Source organism: Acomys minous, assembly GCF_964271855.1.
Source record: "Acomys minous genome assembly, chromosome: 17".
NCBI lineage: Eukaryota > Metazoa > Chordata > Mammalia > Rodentia > Muridae > Acomys > Acomys minous.
The window spans coordinates 58,234,540-58,253,527 of record NC_140500.1 but is presented as its reverse complement, the minus strand read 5'-3'; the positions used below and the strand labels follow the sequence as shown (position 1 = coordinate 58,253,527).

The 18,988-nt window shown below is 49.6% G+C and overlaps 1 protein-coding gene across 4 annotated transcripts in view; it reads right to left on the bottom strand.

Annotated features, from left to right (window-relative positions):
* The window catches only part of SFXN5 (sideroflexin 5), a 122,550-nt gene that overhangs the window by 81,663 nt on the left and 21,899 nt on the right, over positions 1 to 18,988 (bottom strand). For all 4 annotated transcript variants that reach the window (XM_084766180.1, XM_084766177.1, XM_084766179.1 and 1 more), the window contains exon 3: positions 8,829 to 8,906. In XM_084766180.1, the coding sequence (XP_084622306.1) occupies positions 8,829 to 8,906 (78 nt within the window). The remainder of the gene's footprint in view (positions 1 to 8,828; positions 8,907 to 18,988) is intronic.

Below are 18,988 nucleotides of genomic sequence, written 5' to 3'. Positions count from 1 at the left end.
CAGGGGTGCTCTTATCTCTGCATCCCCAATGCAGGGGTTCACGATGCTTGTCACCCTCTATACTAGCTTTTACATGGGCATTGGTATTGAATTCAGGTCCTTATGCTTGCCCGGCATAGCACTTGATGAGCCATCTCCCCAGCCTCCCAAAACGTCTTCTATTCTTTGCTCTTTTTATGTAGAATCATTTTAGAATTCTGTGTCTTGTTCACATATTGTTTCTTCAAAATTAATTGTTATATATGTACACATATTATAGATAGATAGATAGATAGATAGACAGATAGACAGATAGATCTGGCTATAAAAGGCAAGACCACACTTGCCCAGCATGCTGTGGGTCAGCGGGTCTCAACTTTTCTAACTTTAATACAGATCCTCATATTGTAGTGACCCCCAACCACAAAATCATTTTGTTCCTATTTCAGAACTATAATTTTGCTGATGTTATGAATTATAATGTAAATATCTGATATGTGACCCTTGAAAAAGGGTCATGTGACCCCCAAAGGAGCCTTGATCCACAAGTTGAGAACACTGCTGTAGTTTAACCAATTCGTTAATTAATATAAGAAAGGCAACTAACTAGTAGAAAAATAAACATTGTGCACTTAAAATTAGGAGGTAGAGGCAGGTATATCTCTGTGAGTTCATGGCCAACCTGTTCATAACGAATTCCAGAATAGCCAGGCATAGTGAGAACCTGTCTCAAGGAGGTAAAATTTTTTTAGCTGGGTACAGTGGCACATGCTTGTGATCCCAGCACTCAGGAAAGCAGAGGAAGGTGGATCTTTTTGCGTTTGAGGCCAGCCTGGTCTACAAAGGGAGTGCAGGACAGCCAAGGCTACCCAGAGAAACACTGTCTCAAGAAACAAACACACAAAACAAAAACAAAGCACTTTACCCAGGTAATGGTGCCGCACTCCTTTAATCCCAGCACTCGGGAAACAGAGATAAGCAGATCTTTTTGAGTTCGAGGCCAGCCTGGTCTACAAATTGAGTTCCAGGACAGCCAAGGCTACACAGAGAAACCCTGTCTGGGGGGGGGGGGGTAGCCTTTTGCTTTTATGTTTAATTTTGTGTTTTAATGAAATAGAGTGTGTAGCATCCAAGTCCTCTATTGGCTCCTTTGGTAGGTGAGGGATTAAATGCCCCACAAAATCCCCACAGTTAGAGAGCAGCAGCTGGCAGGTGGCTGACCAGTTAGGAATCTGTGTGACTGAGCAGAGGTGATGTGACATGCACCTTTCCCAGGCCAGTGCTCCCCGCCCCATATGTTCTGTTAGAACCGGATGGGGCTGCAGCACAGCCTTGTTGATGCTAACAGGACACCACCCTGGGAGGGCAGACATGAGCCAGCCAAGCAAACATCCCTTCCTTCTTAGCAGGTAGTGTGTCTCCACCAAAGCAGAGAATCCGTACACAGGGGCAGGCACTTTGGCCTTGGTGCAGCCACGATCTTGCCTTGTCCTCCTGGTTAAATTCCCACACACCTTTGACTTGTACTTTTTTTTTTTTTTAAAGTCAAAGCACACCTGTAACCCCAGCACTCAGGAGGCTGAAGAAGGAGGAGCCTGGATTCCAGGCCAACCTGAGCTATACAGCAAGTTCCAGGCCAGTCTGGGATACAGGGAGGGAAAACAAATCAAACACAAATAAACCAAAAATAAAAAATAAAAAATAAAATTAACCAAATTAACCAGAGCAGAACATGGTGACACATGCCCACATGACTCTGAGTTCTGGAGGTGGAGGAAAAAAGGATCAGAAGTTCAAGGCCATTCCCAGCTACATGGTGAATGAGAGGCCGGGCCTACATGAAACCCTGTCTCAAATAACCACAATAGTCAGTCAGTCTACACACCAGGCACAACTCAAAAGAACAGGCTGAGGACACTGGGCTTACACGTCTAGCTGGGTTTTTCCATGTGATCTGCTGGACCCGTGAATTAAATCCTGGATGTAGAAAAGTCGCAGTGTGGGTACTGTGCACAGTGAAAAGGCTGAAGTTCCACAAGCCGCTCAGAGGGCCACCCTGGGACATACAGCCACGCATAGAAGACCAGCTGAGCCACAGTGGCCCACCATCCACATGGACAGTGCCGGACGGCCGGGAGCCCCAGCATCTTCACGGGGGGGCACACAGAGGCACCTCCGCTCTGAACTGCAGCCCCAGTTTTAGAGCTGACTCCCTCCTTTGTGCTCAGCCCAGCCAGCACCCTGCTCACCTCTGGCTAAGCATGGAAGTGTGCAGCCCTGACCCCGTGGGCCTGACTGGCTTTAGTAACAGCCCTGCCTGGACCTGACAGTTGAGACTGTTTGGCTCACTTGGAGAACAGGGACAAAGGGCAGTGTGGGGAAGCCATCTGGGTGGCCAGTGCCTCCGCCTCCACGTGGAGACTAAGGGAGGGGTAGGCTGGAGGTCTCACAGGCTGCTAGGAGGCAGGAATACCCCAGCACCCAAAGGGAGAACAATGGCCCCACCCCCAGTCTGGCTCACTTACTTCCCCTCTGTCTCCTAGCAAGCTGCTTTTCTAAACCTCCTAAGGCAGCAAAGACAGAGCCTATTTAAAACAACCTCCAGAAGGTAATTAAACAGAGCCTGAAGGAGACCCTTCTGTACAGCAAGGACGCCTCCATTCAACAAACAAAAAACTTCCTAATTGATCAGTTGGGCCCATTGCATTATAGTATACCATTAATTGCGTTGCCATGGTAACGCCCAGGTACCAGGTACCTATACAAGCTATGTGGGGTGAAAGGAGCCCCCAGTTCTACAGATACGGGAAAGAGGAATGTCCAGCCTGCTTCTGCAGCACTGTCGCGGCCACAGCTGTGGCTTCTTCACACAGGGAACTTCTCTCAAGATAAAGGTCCGTCCCTACAGAGGACCCCAGGTTTGAATTCAAGACTCCCTCCCCATCAGCTTATTAGGAGACGTGGGGTGATTTACTTGGTCTTTCTGAGCCTCCAATACTTCTTCTGTAATATGAAGATAGGGGTATTCGCTTTCAGGTTTACTGTAAAACAATTCATTTAGTGGGCAACTGTTTAATTAAGCATCCACCTTACATTAAGCACTAAAGATATCTCAACGCAAAACAATACGGTGGCTCACTTGGTAGAACACTGTCTCAGCATGCCTGATGCCCTGGGTTCCAGTCAGCATCACATAAGACGGGCATGGTGACACGTGCCTGTAATCCTAACACTCTGAAGGTGGAGGAAGGAGGATCAGGAGTTCAAGGTCATCCTCAGCTACACACTGAGTTTGAAGGCAGCTTGGAACACATGACACATGCAGTACAGTAGTTTCCTCTGAAGTCAAACACTCCCTCCAGGAGGGAGACAAGATCATGAGACTGGGAAGGCAAACAAAAAGTCACGTATCTGGGAAGGCAGACTTGGGCGATTCCAGAAGGTGTCCAAGGGTTATTGAAACTCTGCATAACCGCTGAGGGAGGAGACTGAACAATCAAGCTGAGAGAAACTCTGGACTGTGGCGCTCCGCAAGCCATGCATCATTCATTGCTGTGGCAATCAACTTTTTGTTTTTTTGAGACAGGGTTTCTCTGTGTAGCCTTGGCTGTCCTGGAACTTTCTTTGTAAACCAGGCTGGCCTCGAGCTAACAGTGATCCGCCTGCCTCTGCCTCCCAAGTGCTGGGATCAAAGGTGTGTACACCACCACCACCACATCTAAGAAGGCAGCTGTCAGCCAGGTGTGGTGGTGCACGCCTTTAATCCCACTACTCAGGGAGGCAGAGGCAGGCAGATCTTATGAGTCTGAGGCTAGCCTGGTCTACAAAGCAAGTCCAGGCAGGACAGTGAAGGCTATACAGAGAAACCCTGTCTCAAAACAAAACAAAAACACACAAACAAAAAACAAGATGGCAGCCCCCTGTGGAGAAGTTATCAGCTGCCCACGGACAGAAGAACAAGCACCTCAGATGGCTGAGATACCTATGGGCATACCCAAGGCAGCTAGCTCCAGGCATCAGTGATGGTTGCAGGGATCAGGTCCAGCCATGGGATTTTGAGCCGCGTTCCTGCCAAAGGACCCTGAAGCAGACAGAGTGCGGGTGCAGAGAGACCAAACTACTGTCTACTCCAAGTCCAAGACCTCTGTGGGACTCATCAGAGGCCCCAGACTTGATGCCTGGGCGGAGCCGTCCCTGAGCTAGAGCCTTGGGCTCTCCTGAAAATTCACACCGCTATGGAGCTGATATGCCACCTCTGTGCATTCCATTCCCTGGTCCGCGAGGGCCACAGGTGTATAATTTTGATAACCGTGACCCAAGGAAGAAGGCATTGTGTCAGCCACCACACACAGCCCAATTCTTCGGGCTCTGCAGAGGGAGGTGCTGCTCCAGGGGACCAGAGTGACAGGCTCACACCTAGAGTACCGTGCCACCCAGCCACCAGATGGACCCACCAGGCACTGATGCTGCCAGCCAGAACGCAGCAGCGGCACAGGAAACAGCTAAATGCCAAGCTCCAGGCCCTTCCCCCACTCCCAGGAGGCCTGTAGGGCCTTTCGGGACAGCAAACAAAGCAGGAAAGAAAGAAAGAAAGAAAGAAAGAAAGAAAGAAAGAAAGAAGAAAAAGAAAAAACAAACAAACAAAAAAACAAAACAAAAACAGGACAGCAACTCTCAGCTATCTGAGCAAGCAAAGAGAATAATGTGGCCTCTATCTCAAACTCTGGGAACTGAAAGAGGTCTGAAGAGGCCCAGCTCAGCAGCAGTGGGGCTTGACAGGGAGCTTAGGCTGGTATCAGGCCAGAGTCAGGAAGTGGCCTTACTTCTGACAGGCACAAGGACACTGGAAGGTACGCGGCTTCCTTCAGGCTACAGAGGGCTGGAGGTTCAGGTCCACCTTGCAGACAGAGGCCAGACAGAAATGCCACCACTGGGGAGTGAATTGCAGCCTGCTTCCCTGCCCAGGGCTGTATGGCAAATACCACAACGCGGACAGGACCTGCTTGATTGCCTGGGCTTCCTGTCCCATCCCTCCCTCGGGGCCTTGCATGGACACTGGGCCAAGGTTTTGAGGTCACTCTGTCATGCTGGCCTCTAGCACATCTGCCCCGCTCATTTCTTCTGAGGTGCGTTCACTCTGGACCTTCAGCACAGTGTACATCTTCGTCTGCACCAGACCCACCGCAAACTTGCCCACTTCACTCTCTCCCTTGCCCGGACCGCATCCCCCTCCCCCCACCGACAGCCCACCCCACCCCACCATTCTACCCCCCATCCCCCATCCCCCACCCCCACCCCCACCCCCACCCCCACCCCCACCAGCCCAGCCCCTGCTCACTCCATGGCTTCTCATCAGCCAATCTCAAGTAAGAAAACCCTGCCAGGCTGATGTTGAGGCTTATACTTTTAATCTCAGCCCTTACGTGGTGGCAGAGGTAGGAGGAACTTTGTGAGTTCAAGGCCAGCCTGGTCTACATAATACATTCCAGGACAGCCAGGGCTACACAGAGAGACCCTGTCTCAAAACGTCCTCCCCAGGCTGGGCATGGTAGCGCACGCCTTTAATCCCAGCACTCGGGAGGCTGAGGCAGGTGGATCACTGTGAGTTCAAGGCCAGCCAGGTCTACAAAGTGAGTCCAAGACAGCCAAGGCTACACAGAAAGATGCTGTCTTGAAAAACAAAACAAAAAAGAAAAAAAAACAACAAAACCACCCTCCCCACCCACACCCCCAGCAAAAAAAAAAAAGAAAAGTAAATAAACAAAGAAAGAAAACTCTTGGGCTGGAGAGATGGCTCAGTTGTTAAGAGCACTGACTGTTCTTCCAAAGGACCCAGGTTCAATGGCAGCTCACAACTGTCTGTAACTCCAATATCTGACACCCTCACACAGATATACATGCAGGCAAAACACTGATGCACATAAAATAAAAATAAATAAAGTATTGAAAAGGAAAGAAAGAAGGAAGGAGGGAAGAAAGAAAGGAAGGAAGGAAGGAAGGAAGGAAGGAAGCTCTCTAGCTGCTTTGAGTCTGGGCAAGCTTCTGAGTCCACTGATCTCCTGCACTGTCACTTTTCTTCTCTGTCACTGACTTTTGGTGGGCTGGGGTGTCCGTGAGGAAAGACAGCCACCAGCCTCATCCTTGCTCTCTGTCCTGTCGTGATGGAATGAAAGAGGAAGGCGAGAGAAGGAAATCCGGGAGAGGAGGATGTGTTCAGTTCCGAGTCTTTGCCTATCACACAGCAGACCCTGGGTTCAGTCCCCAGGACTCAGAAGGAGAGCAAAGGAGGAAACCTGAGTGTCGGTTTAAGGTGTCTAACCTGCGGGACCCGGAAGGTGGCTCTCTCGGAAAAGTGCTTGAACACCTGAAATCGGATCCCCCGACACCTGTGAAAATCCAGATGTGACAGTATACATCTGTGACCCCAGTGACGTGAGCAGCAGAGACTAGTAATAGGCAACCATGATAGCCAAACCAGTGAGCCACGGCTTCCACCAGGGGCCCTTCCTCAAAAGATAAATGTGGCGAGCAATTGAGGAGAGACACCCTCTGTCTGCCCACACCACCTCACACACACGCCACCTGCACATACACACGCACACACTAACAAGAACACACGATGGACATATGACTGCACAAAATGCATTTAATATCTGAAGTCTAGGAGTTGTAGAATGATAAGAAATTATCAAAGAAAGAGTATAGCTGTATATAATGGCTTACTCTTCTAATCCCAGAGGCAGGAGGATCACCTTGAGTTCAAGGTTAGCCAGCTCCAGAATGAGACCCTGTCTCAGAAACAACAAAAACAGGGGCTGGAGAGATGGCTCAGCGGTTAAGAAGCACTGACTGTTCTTCCAGAGGTCCTGAGTTCAATTCCCAGCAACCACATGGTGCCTCACAGCCATCTATAATGTGATCTAATGCGCACTGTATAAATAATTCTTACAAACAACAAAAACAACATGTAAACTTATTTTCTAGGACTGCTAAGAACATTCAGATTTAAAAGAGTCACCAAAAACCCAAAATAAAGATGTTTTTAAAAACTTAAGCTGGGTATGAAAATTCATGCCTGTGATCCCAGCATTCATGAAGCTGAGGCAGGAGCACTGCCATGAGTTTGAGGCTAGGCTGAGCTAAAGAGTGAGACCCTGCCCCCACCCCACCCCCCCAAAAAAGTATGCAATCCAAGCACTTTTGAAATGGAGAGAATTTTAAATCAAGAGTTCAAGGTCATCCTTGTCTATACAGCAAGACTGAGAGCCATTCTGGGCTACATGAGATCCTATCTCAAAAGAAAAAGAGGAAGAGGAGGAAGCAGACAAGAGGCAAGGTGGAGAGGAGACAGGGGGGGGGAGGGGGGGGAGGGGGGGAGGGGGGGAGGGGGGGAGGGGGGAGGGGGGAGGGATAAAGCGGATTAGAAATAATCCCAGAGAAAGAAGGACAATCTCCAAAAAATCAGGAGTTAGTTCAACAGCATCAGATTTTCCAAAAGCCATAGTGTAGGTCAGGAGAAAATAAGCAGTGGTCTTAAAAATTATGAGAGAGAAAAAAAAATAATTGCCATCCTAGGACTTCCTCACCCAATTGTGAGTTAAGTTTGAGTGGAGCCACGCGCCTTTAAGATGGGTCTCTGCGTGTGTTTGAGGCCAGCCCTGTCACATGGTGAACTTCGAGACAGCCGAGGCTGCACATCGAGACCTTGTCTCAAAAAGAACAATAACAAAAGCACTCCAAACATTTGAACCCTCCTCTCATGCACCCCAGCATTTCACCAAAGCTACAGGGTACACGAGGAAAAGGAAGACCTGGGACTGGCGGAATGCAGGAAAGGGAGAACGGCAACGGAAGACAGGGGCCGTCAAGGTAAAAGGAGGCACTGCGGTACCCAGCGCAGAAGAGGCAGCAAGAAGAGCTGGAAGTAGAAGGAAGCACATCAGTGAAAAACACAGGCAGTGATCAACTCCAGATAAAACGTAACGTGAAAAAGACAAAGGACAGCCATGATACAAACCACGTGACTGGCCGATAACTGTTATTTAATAATTGGAATGACATGAGCAGCTGAAATACAGCTCTCAAAACCATGACTAAATATTTGAGGAAGGGGGTGAACTAGAAGGAGGAATATATCTTTATAGAAATGGAAGATAAGAGAGCCAAGTCTGCTGGGCGTGGTGGCGCACGCCTGTAATCCCAGCACTCGGGAGGCAGAGGCTGGCGGATCGCTGTGAGTTCGAGGCCAGCCTGGTCTACAAATTGAGTCGAGGACAGCCAGGGCTACACAGAGAGACCTTGTCTCAAAAAACCAAAAAAAAAAAAAAAAAAAAAAAAAAAAAAAAAAAAGAGAGAGAGAGTGCCAAGTCCTCAGCAATCCCAACTGACAATGCAGAATAACTGAGAAATGGCAGGCCAGATGAACAAATACAGATTTATATCTGTGAGTACAGATTTTCTTTTCTTTATCTTTTTCTTTTTCTTTTTTTCCAGAGCTGAGGACCAAACCCAGGGCCTTGGGCTTGCTAGGCAAGTGCTCTACCACTGAGCTAAATCCCCAACCCATGTGAGTACAGATTTACAACTGAGATTTTGCTAAAAGGAGCTTCTTCTGGTGACCAGGACTTTGGGGGGCGGCAGGGGGGAGGGGGGGAAGAGAGAGGAAGGGCACACCACAATGCTTTTTTTTTATTCAAAGGTCTTTTTGAACTATAAACATTTCTTTCAAAAACATGAAATTAATCTTTGAAATAAAGTGTCTGAACAAAAAGGAAAACTTTGGCTTAATAGCCACAAGACTCTGAGATCCCCTCCCCCTGCCCCTGCCCACCCCTGGCAGAGGCACCTACCTGCTCATTGGTAACTCCCGGGCGTAGGGTGCCATGCTTGTAGTCTTCCAGCAGTTGCACAGCCTCTCGGAGGCGCCTCTGTAGGGGAAAGGAAAGACATTGTGTGACATCAGACCAGTACTCCTGACAGCTCTTCCTTCCTGAGACTACCTCAGCAGCAACCAGAGCCACAGTGTTCACAGTGCATGGGCCATGGCCCCCAGAACACACATGAAACAGTAGGAAGGGTCCTGCATAAATATCTTTCAACAGGGACCTGGCTCAACAGGAATAGGATGATATACAAGAGACCAGGCTAGCCCAAGCAAAGGCTGAAGTAAAACTCGGGGGATGGTTAGTCAGTAAGAGCTTGTATGCACTAAGAAACAAAAGTGAGTGGTGCACACTTGGGGTCCCAGAGCTGGAGGGGTTGACACGGGGGCTCCTGTGGCTTGCTGGCTCGAGAGTATAGTCTACTTGGTGAGTTCCAGGCCAGAGAGAGTCCCGATCTCAAAACAACAAGGTCAACAGCACCTGAGGAACACACCTGAGGCTGACCTCTGGCCTCCACACCCATGCACATATGTGTGCGTGTGCATGTACACCCACAAAATAAATAAATAAATAAATAAATTTAAATAAAAACAGATTTACCTACTCAAGTACTTATGGCTACAATACCTGACAGAGAGGAAGGACGGAAAGAGGTTGGATTGTATGTTTTGCTTTTTTTTTTTTTTTTAAACTCTTCAAAGCCACAGCGGTGATAGAAGGCAGCGTTCATTTACCAAGAGACTTGAAAAAAGAGGTTTACAGAGCTCTTGCACATGGCCAAGACTGCAGACAACTAATGGAAGTGCAGATAAGTAATTTGGACTATATGAGTGAGTGAGTGAGTGAGTGAGTGAGTGTGTGTGTGTGTGTGTGTGTGTGTGTGTGTGTGTGTGTGTGTGTTGTATGTGTGTAGTAGCACACAGTAACTTGCAGGAGTGGTGGTGTCTGCCTGTGATACCAGTCTAATACCAGTATTAGAGATAGAGGCAGAGGTAGAGGAATAGTGAGTTCCAACCCTGTTTGGGCTAGTAGAGACTATGTTCCAAGCCAGCATACACTAAACAGTGAAATTCTGTCTCAAAAAGAGGCAAACAAGCCAGGTGTCGCGGTGGCACACATTTTTAAATCCCAGCACTCAGGAGGAAGAGGAGGAGGCAGGTAGATCTCTCAGTTTGTAGCTAGTCTAGTCTACATAGTGAGTTCAGGGGAAACAGGCCCCTGGAGGGGGTGGGGGGGGAGTGGGACGACTTCAACAGAGAATGATAATTTACTTCCCAGGTGGTGGCATGCACCCAATGCCAGCACTGTGAGGTGGAGCCAGAGGATCAGGAGTTCAAACCAGCTTGTAGGACACAGTGAGTCTGAAGGCATCCTGGGCTACACACAAACCCAAAAAGAAAGAGAAAGGAAGGGAGGGAGAGAGGGAGGGAAGGAGGGAAGGAGGGAGGGAGGGAGGGAGGGACGGAGGGACGGAGGGAGGGAAGAAGGGAGGAAGAATATGCAGTAATTTAAAAAGTAAGCTGAAGAGGGTGGTGGTGATGCCTGTAATGCTAGCACTGCAGAGGCAAGAACATCAGAAGATGGAGGTTACACAGCAAGTTCAAGAAAGAAAGAAAGAAAGAAAGAAAGAAAGAAAGAAAGAAAGAAAGAAAGAAAGAAAAGCGTAGAAAACTATGACAACGTTACCACATGGATGACCCTTGCTGGCATAATGGACCTTCTAAAAATAGTCACCCCATTATCCAAACCTCCCAGAGTCTTCCAGAAGGTTTCCATACCGAAGTCTAGCGATAAAGTCTATGTGCTCTCTCCTAGATTCCAGACAGACTTTGTGACTGTCTCAACATAGAGAAAGAGGGTGGTGGATATGAGGTGGTATGACCTGAGGCTAGACCATAAAGCCTTGCAGTTTCAGCTGGCTCTCTTAGAAGCAGCTACCGTGTTGCAAGGACACGCAATCAGCTCAGGGAACACCCACGTGTGCAAGCAGTGAGCCGTAGTGCACTGCTCCAGCTGAGCCACTCCTCAACAGCAGCACACACTTGCCGGCCACATCCCTCCTGAATCTGTCCATTTGCTTTCTTCCCCACCCGACACGCTCCCCTCTTCTCCAAATATGTAAACAGTTTATGATGCTTAAAAAACACATCAGCATCGGGCACCGTGGCACATGCCTGTGATTCCAGCACTCGGGAGGCAAAGGGATGTAGATCTCATGAGTTCGAGGCCAGCCTGGTCTACAAAGGGGAGTCCAGGACAGCCGAGGCTACACAGAGAAGTCCCTGTCTTGAAAAACAAAACCAAACAAACAAAAAGAAGAGCCGGAGCAGCCCATGGTAGACACACCTGCAATCCTAGCAGTTGGAAGGCAGAGGAAGGAGGACCAGGGGTTCAAGGCCAGCCTGGGCTACAAAGTAAAGCCTTGGTTCATAAAGCAAAGAATGAGGACTGGACAGATGGCTCAGTGGTTAAGCAAACACACTGCTTTTGCACAGGACCCAAGTCTCATTCCCAGCATCCATGTCAGAGGACTCACAACCACCTGTAAACTCCATTTCCAGAAGATCTAAGGGCCTCTTCTGGCCTCAACAGGCACCACATTCACATGCACAGACTCCCACACACATATTAAAGTTTTTTAAAATAACAAAAAAGAAACTAAGCATGGTGGCACATGCTTGGAATCCCTGCTTGGAGGCAGGAGGATCAAATTGAGGCCAAAAGAAGAAAAGGGCGGGGGGGGGGGGTGTCAAATGAAGATGTCAGAAGAAGCAGGAAAGCATAAAACCTAATTCCCAACCACCATGCACAACACCAGGATAGCCACAGCATGCACAACACCAGGATAAGCACAGCATGCACAACACCAGGATAGCCACAGCATGCACAACACCAGGATAGCCACAGCATGCACAACACCAGGATAGCCACAGCATGCACAACACCAGGATAGCCACAGCATGCACAACACCAGGATAGCCACACCATGCACAACACCAGGATAGCCACACCATGCACAACACCAGGATAGCCACACCATGCACAACACCAGGATAGCCACACCATGCACAACACCAGGATAGCCACACCATGCACAACACCAGGATAGCCACAGCATGCACAACACCAGGATAGCCACACCATGCACAACACCAGGATAGCCACACCATGCACAACACCAGGATAGACACAGCATGCACAACACCAGGATAGATACACCATGCACAACACCAGGATAGACACACCATGCACAACACCAGGATAGACACAGCATGCACAACACCAGAATAGCCACAGCATGCACAACACCAGGATAGACACACCATGCACAACACCAGGATAGACACACCATGCACAACACCAGGATAGACACACCATGCACAACACCAGGATAGACACAGCATGCACAACACCAGGATAGACACAGCATGCCAGGATAGACACACCATGCACAACACCAGGATAGACACATGCACAACACCAGAATAGCCACACCATGCACAACACCAGGATAGACACAGCATACACAACACCAGAATAGCCACAGCATGCACAACACCAGGATAGACACACCATGCACAACACCAGGATAGACACACCATGCACAACACCAGGATAGACACACCATGCACAACACCAGGATAGACACAGCATGCCAGGATAGACACACCATGCACAACACCAGGACACACCATGCACAACACCAGGATAGACACAGCATGCCAGGATAGACACACCATGCACAACACCAGGATAGACACATGCACAACACCAGAATAGCCACACCATGCACAACACCAGGATAGACACAGCATACACAACACCAGAATAGCCACAGCATGCACAACACCAGGATAGCCACACCATGCACAACACCAGGATAGCCACACCATGCACAACACCAGAATAGCCACACCATGTACAACACCAGGATAGCCACAGCATGCCCAACACCAGGATAGCCACACCATGCACAACACCAGGATAAATACAGCATACATAACACCAGGATAGCCACAGCATGCACAACACCAGGATAGCTATAGCATGCACAACACCAGGATAGACACAACAAAAGTTTAACTTTTCTTCTCGACTCTGAACATTTTTCTTTCTTTGTTTTGTTTTGTTTTGCTTAAGGGGTATGGAGTTCACTCCATAGCCCAGGCTAGCCTAGAGATTACCATGTAACTAAGACTGGCCTCCAACTTGTGGACAATCTTCCTGTCTCAACTTCTTTCGTTCTAAGACGGCAGGTGCACACCACAAGTGGACTTGTGTTTAAACAAAATTGGATCATTTTGCTTTAACTCACTTAAGGCTGCATACGGAGTAACTTCAGGACTTAACACTTGAACTAAGTTTCATTAAACCCTTGGCAGGTATCCTGGACCCCAAGTACCCCCAAACCTCCTAAAGGTGCTCGGATTCCCCAAGCCTGAGTGGCTTCCTCCTGCTGCCTGGGCCTCTAAGGCCCTGGACAATACATGCTCTACTTTCTAGCGAAACGCGGTGAAAGGCCCTGAAGTCTCATTATTTCTCCCACCCCAGGGATTCTCCTGAGTTCCTATAACAACCTGGCCGGATTCCATCTCATTTGACACAGTCATCAAAGGCAGCCTCCAGCCAAAAGAATCGGTTCCAATAAGCCCTGAGCTTGGCAAAGACTGTAAGGAAGGAGGAGAGCCAAAGTTCCTGCAGCCAGGCCTGAAGGCCCAGACTGGAAGAAAGCTAGAAGGAAACCATTTCCCTCTGAGCCTCTAAGCTGGACTTGGCCTAACTAAGCCTTGCCCGGAGGTCCTGTAGGATGGACAAGGCCCCAGCCACCTATGTGGAGAGGCCACGGAGCTGGCTGCTCTGGGGACTGTTCAGGGAGGCTTGGGGATCAGAAGAAATGCCTCCCTGCTATGCCCTCCTCTCCAGCCACTGTATTATGGCGGTTGGCAGAAGGCCTTTGAGGAGGGGGGAATGCTGGGAGGTCAGTGAGGGGTGAGCCTGGCAGGAAGTCTTTTCAACCAGGAACAAACAGGCAGACAGGCGGAGAATGTAAAAGCTCTGAGGGGCCCAATGGGCTCAGGAGAGGCTGCTGGGCTGGGGTCCCTGCCTGAAGCCCCAGGATAAGAACAGACTGGCCAATGACGTTGCTTCTGAACTCCTCATCACCAGCCAGTGTGTGCCTCAAAGGCACTGTGAGCCTCTCCTGGGGTTTGGTCCCTACAGGTACCCTGCAAACACATGTACTAACAGGCACGCGTTAGCAGCAGACTATTGGCCTGAGGAGCATCTCAGCTCTCTGGACCTGCTGGAAAGCCCCAAAAAGAGATACATAGGAAGCAAAAGGATTTGCTTGGAGATTGGAAAGGGGGGGGGGGTCAGAGGCAGAGGGTCACAGGAAAGAAAGGATATAGAAAGGGAAGTTGAGGCTGGGTGTGGTGGTCATCATAAGCTGAGAGGGTTGCAGGTGCATCTGTATTTCATCTACGCCGATGCTTAAAGCACAAGAATTGGGACGCCAAGGCTAACCTCGGCTACCTAGTGAGTTTGAGGCCAGCCTGGGCTACATGAGACTCTGTATCAAAAAATAAACAAGAGGCGTCCCAGGGGACCCCTCCACAAAAAACCAACTCTTGCTATTTTCTTTTTTTTAAAATATTTTATTAATTTATTCATATTACATCTCAATTGTTATCCCATCCCTTGTATCCTTCTGTTCCTCCCTCCCTCCCGCTTTCCCCTTACTCCCCTCCCTTATGTCTGTGACTGAGGGGGATCTCCTCCCCCTGTATATGCTCATAGGGTATCAAGTCTCTTCTTGGTACCCTTCCTCTGAGTGCCACCAGGTCTCCCCATCCAGGGGATGTGGTCAAATATGAGGCACCAGAGTTCGTGTGAAAGTCAGACTCCACTCTCCACTCAACTGTGGAGAATGTCCTGTCCATCAGCTAGATCTGAGTAGGAGCTTGAAGTTTACTGCACACATTGTCCTTGGCTGGTGCCATAGTTTGAGCAGGACCCCTGGGCTCAGATCCACCCATCATAATGTTCTTCTTGTAGGTTTCTAGGACCCTCTGGATCCTTCTATTTCCTCATTCTCCCATGCTTCTCTCACCTAAAGTCCCAGCAGGATGTCCTCCCCTCTGTCTTGCTATTTTCATTGACCATTGACCATCAGAAATTGATGGTAAGACCCTGTTTCTGAAGAAATCACCCAGGACACAGGACACAGGACACAGGGAGACCAAGTGCATTCTGATCACAAGGCTTCCTCCCTACACCAGCATCTGGCAAAGAGCTGAGGGAAAGTGAAAGAGGGAGGAGAGAGAGGAAGAGGAAGGGAGGGGGGAGGAGAGAGAGGGAGAGGGAGGGAGGGGGAAGAGAGAGAGGGAGAGGGAGGGAGGGGGAGGAGAGAGAGGGGGGGGAGGAGAGAGAGGGAGGGAGGGGGAGGAGAGAGAGGGAGAGGGAGGGAGGAGAGAGAGGGAGGGAGGGGGGAGGAGAGAGAGGGAGGGAGGGAGGGGGAGGAGAGAGAGGGAGGGAGGGGGGAGGAGAGAGAGGGAGAGGGAGGGAGGGGGGAGGAGAGAGAGGGAGAGGGAGGGAGGGGGAGGAGAGAGAGGGGGGAGGGGAGAGAGGGAGAGGGAGGGAGGGGGAGGAGAGAGAGGGAGAGGGAGGGAGGGGGGGAGGAGAGAGAGGGAGAGGGAGGGAGGGGGGAGGAGAGAGAGGGAGAGGGAGGGAGGGGGAAGAGAGAGAGGGAGAGGGAGGGAGGGGGGAGGAGAGAGAGGGAGGGAGGGGGAGGAGAGAGAGGGAGAGGGAGGGAGGGGGGAGGAGAGAGAGGAAGAGGAAGGGAGGGGGGAGGAGAGAGAGGGAGAGGGAGGGAGGGGGAGGAGAGAGAGGGAGAGGGAGGGAGGGGGAGGAGAGAGAGGGAGAGGGAGGGAGGGGGAGGAGAGAGAGGGAGAGGGAGGGAGGGGGGAGGAGAGAGAGGGAGGAGGGGGGAGGAGAGAGAGGGAGGGAGGGGGGAGGAGAGAGAGGGAGGGGGGGAGAGGGAGGGAGGGGGGAGGAGAGAGAGGGAGAGGGAGGGAGGGGGGAGGAGAGAGAGGGAGAGGGAGGGAGGGGGGAGGAGAGAGAGGGAGAGGGAGGGAGGGGGAGGAGAGAGAGGGGGGAGGGAGGGGAGGAGAGAGGAGAGAAGGAAGAAAAGGGAGGGGAAATAGAGGAGGGGAGGGGAGGAAAAAGAACAAAGAGAGAAGAGAGGAAGAAGAGGGAAAGAGAGAGGACTTATTTGGCTTCTTTCCATGTCATAGTCCATTACTAAGGAAAAAAGTGAGAGGCTCTGGAGGAGGAGGCTCAGTGTTAAGAGCACCTGCTGCTCTTCCAGAGGACAGAGGTTTGGTTCCCAGCACCCACGTGATTCACAGCTGCCTAACTCCAATTCCAGGAAACCCAATGCCCTCTTCTGGTCTTGGAGCCACCTGTATATGTGTGGTACACAGACTTACATGCAGATGCAGGCAAAACACCCATACATATAAAACAAAATGTCTAAAACGTTAATTTAAAAAATAAATTTATTCTAAAACAATTTTATATACATATAATTTTCCATTTATTAAAAATGGAAGCAAATTAACACACTAACGAGATGAAGGTGTTTATTTTTACATAAAAAATTAAATCTCAGTGGGGCACAACATGCATGCCTGTGACCCCAACACTCAGGAGGCAGAGGCAAGAGGATTGCTGTAAACTCTAGTCCAGCCTGGTCCACAGAGTGAGTTCTAGGCCAGCCTGGTCAACATAATTAATTCCAGGCCAGCCAAAGCTACATAGTGAAACTCTTTCCAGTGATAATACTAATAATAAGTCTTGGCTGGATAACTGCATTGCAGAATGTGGAACATCTTAAACAGTTTTCAGAGATGACACATATTTTGATTTTATAAGCAATGCTGAGATCACCACATCACATTAAATACACACTGAAAAATGGCAAGAGTATAGTGTAGGGCCATTTTTAAAATTCCTAGAAAGTATTTAATGATTTTTTTTTAAGACAGGGTTTCTCTGTGTAGCCTTGACTGTCCTGGACTCACTTTGTAGACCAGGCTGGCCTTGAACTCACAGAGATTCACCTGCCTCTGTCCCCTGAGTGCTGGGGTTAAAGGCATGCGCCCCCATGCCCAGAAATTTTTTGGTTTTTCTTTTTTTTCTTTTTCTTTTTTTTTTTTTTTTTGCTGTTTTGTTTTTGTTTGTTTGGTTGGTTGGTTTTGGTTTGGTTTTGTTTTTTGAGACAAGGTTTCTCTATGTTAGCCTTGGATGTCCTGGACTCACTTTGTAGACCAGGTTGGCCTCGAACTCACAGCAATCCACCTGTCTCTGCCTCCCGAGTGCTGGGACTAAAGGCGTGTGTCACCATGCCCGGCCTCAGACAGTAATTTTTAAGTCAGGCATTCTAATGCAACCCAGAGACAAGCTGTAATACTCACATGCCGAGGAATGAAGGCAAGATATATGAAGTCTTTGTGCTTATGACTAAACTACAATTCTCTAAAGACAGAAAACTTTGTGTATACAGTAAAACATGGTGATTCATACAATAGGAGGAATTTAGACCCAGGTGTGTTGTCTCATGTTGGGAGCAAAAGGCAAGAGGGTCATCATGTTTTCAAGGCCAGCCTGGGCTATATAATGAGCTCTGAGATAGCCTGTGCTACAAGATGAGAGACTCTCTTTAAAGAGAAAAAAAAATCCCCAGGTGTGGTGGTGTAGAACTTTAATCTTAACACTCAGGGGGCAGAAGCAGGCAGATCTCTGTGAGTTCAAGGCCAGCCTGGTCTACATAGTGAGTTCCAAGCTAGCTAAGGCTGCATTGTAAGATACTGTCTCAACCCAACAAAGTAACAATGACAAAAATCCACATGGATGGTGGAAGACACCTGTCTGTAGTCCTATAATTCTGCAAGTGGATGTGGGGTTAGCAGCTCAAGGATAGCCTCAGCTACACTGCATTTTGAGGACAGCCTGAGCTATATAATGAGTTGTGGGCTAACCTGGCCTAGAATGTGAGACCCTGTCTGCCTCCCCTTCCCCAAAGAAAACATAGGTGCCACATAGCACAGCCTTGTCTGCATTCCATGTCCTACATGGAGGGGTGTGGCATGTTCTATGGGTTTCTGCAAGCCTCCTTTGCTGAACGGACACTGTACCCTGGACAAGAGACTCAGTCTCCAATCTCCCAAATAATTTATAAACCATATTGACTGTGGCAAGGATTCCTTGGAACAGCCATGGAGGGGACCACCGTACCGTACCCAGTTGCAGCTTTCTCCGGCGTGGGAGGAGCTCAGCAGAGCTCAGGCACATCTCACTGTGCACCACATCTGCCAACCTCCCGGCTCACCTGCCTTCCTGCTCCCCTTCCCACTGTTTGCTCCTCTTCTTCCTTCTCCCCCCTTTCTCCCCTTTTAGAATCAAAAGAGCACAATTCTCTCCCCGCTGTCAAGCAGAGCCACCACCACCTCCTCCTCCTCCTCCTCCTCTAAAGGCTTGTTCAAGGCTTTCTGAGAACAAAGACAGCCTTCTTCCTAAGAGAAATTACGGTGGATAAAATTGCCTCCGCCTCATTACACATACAAGGGTTGGAATCTTTTTAAAGCTTGGCCAGTTATAAATTGCAAGCCAACAGCTGCAGAACCTTCTGAAGAGGATTCTATCCGCAGACTCCAAGACTGCCTCAGATCTGGGGCTGCAGGTGGCTCAGGCTCTGGGGTCGTTCCTCTCTGGGAACCTCCAGCTTGCACAGCCACCTTCTCACGTGCTCTACTGTCCTCCCTCCCTCAGACCTCCAACCAAGCAGCCACCACCCCGACACTGCCTTCCACGTCTCCAGCCACAGCCCGGGAGTAAAGCAGGGTCCTGTAGACACACGTTCCGGTATACAGGGGGGCCTGGCAGGCTGTGTGTCCCACAGGCCAGCAGAGCACAGCAAGGTCAGAGACTCTTTCCTCTCACTCCCGCTGTTTCTGGTGAGCACTGAGACCACTGCCCTTGCAGGCTGGGAGGTCCATGTGGGACTCCTGCAGACGTTGAGGGATTCGGGATTTTCCGAGACTATAATCTCCTCAGGAGGCTAGCAGGTA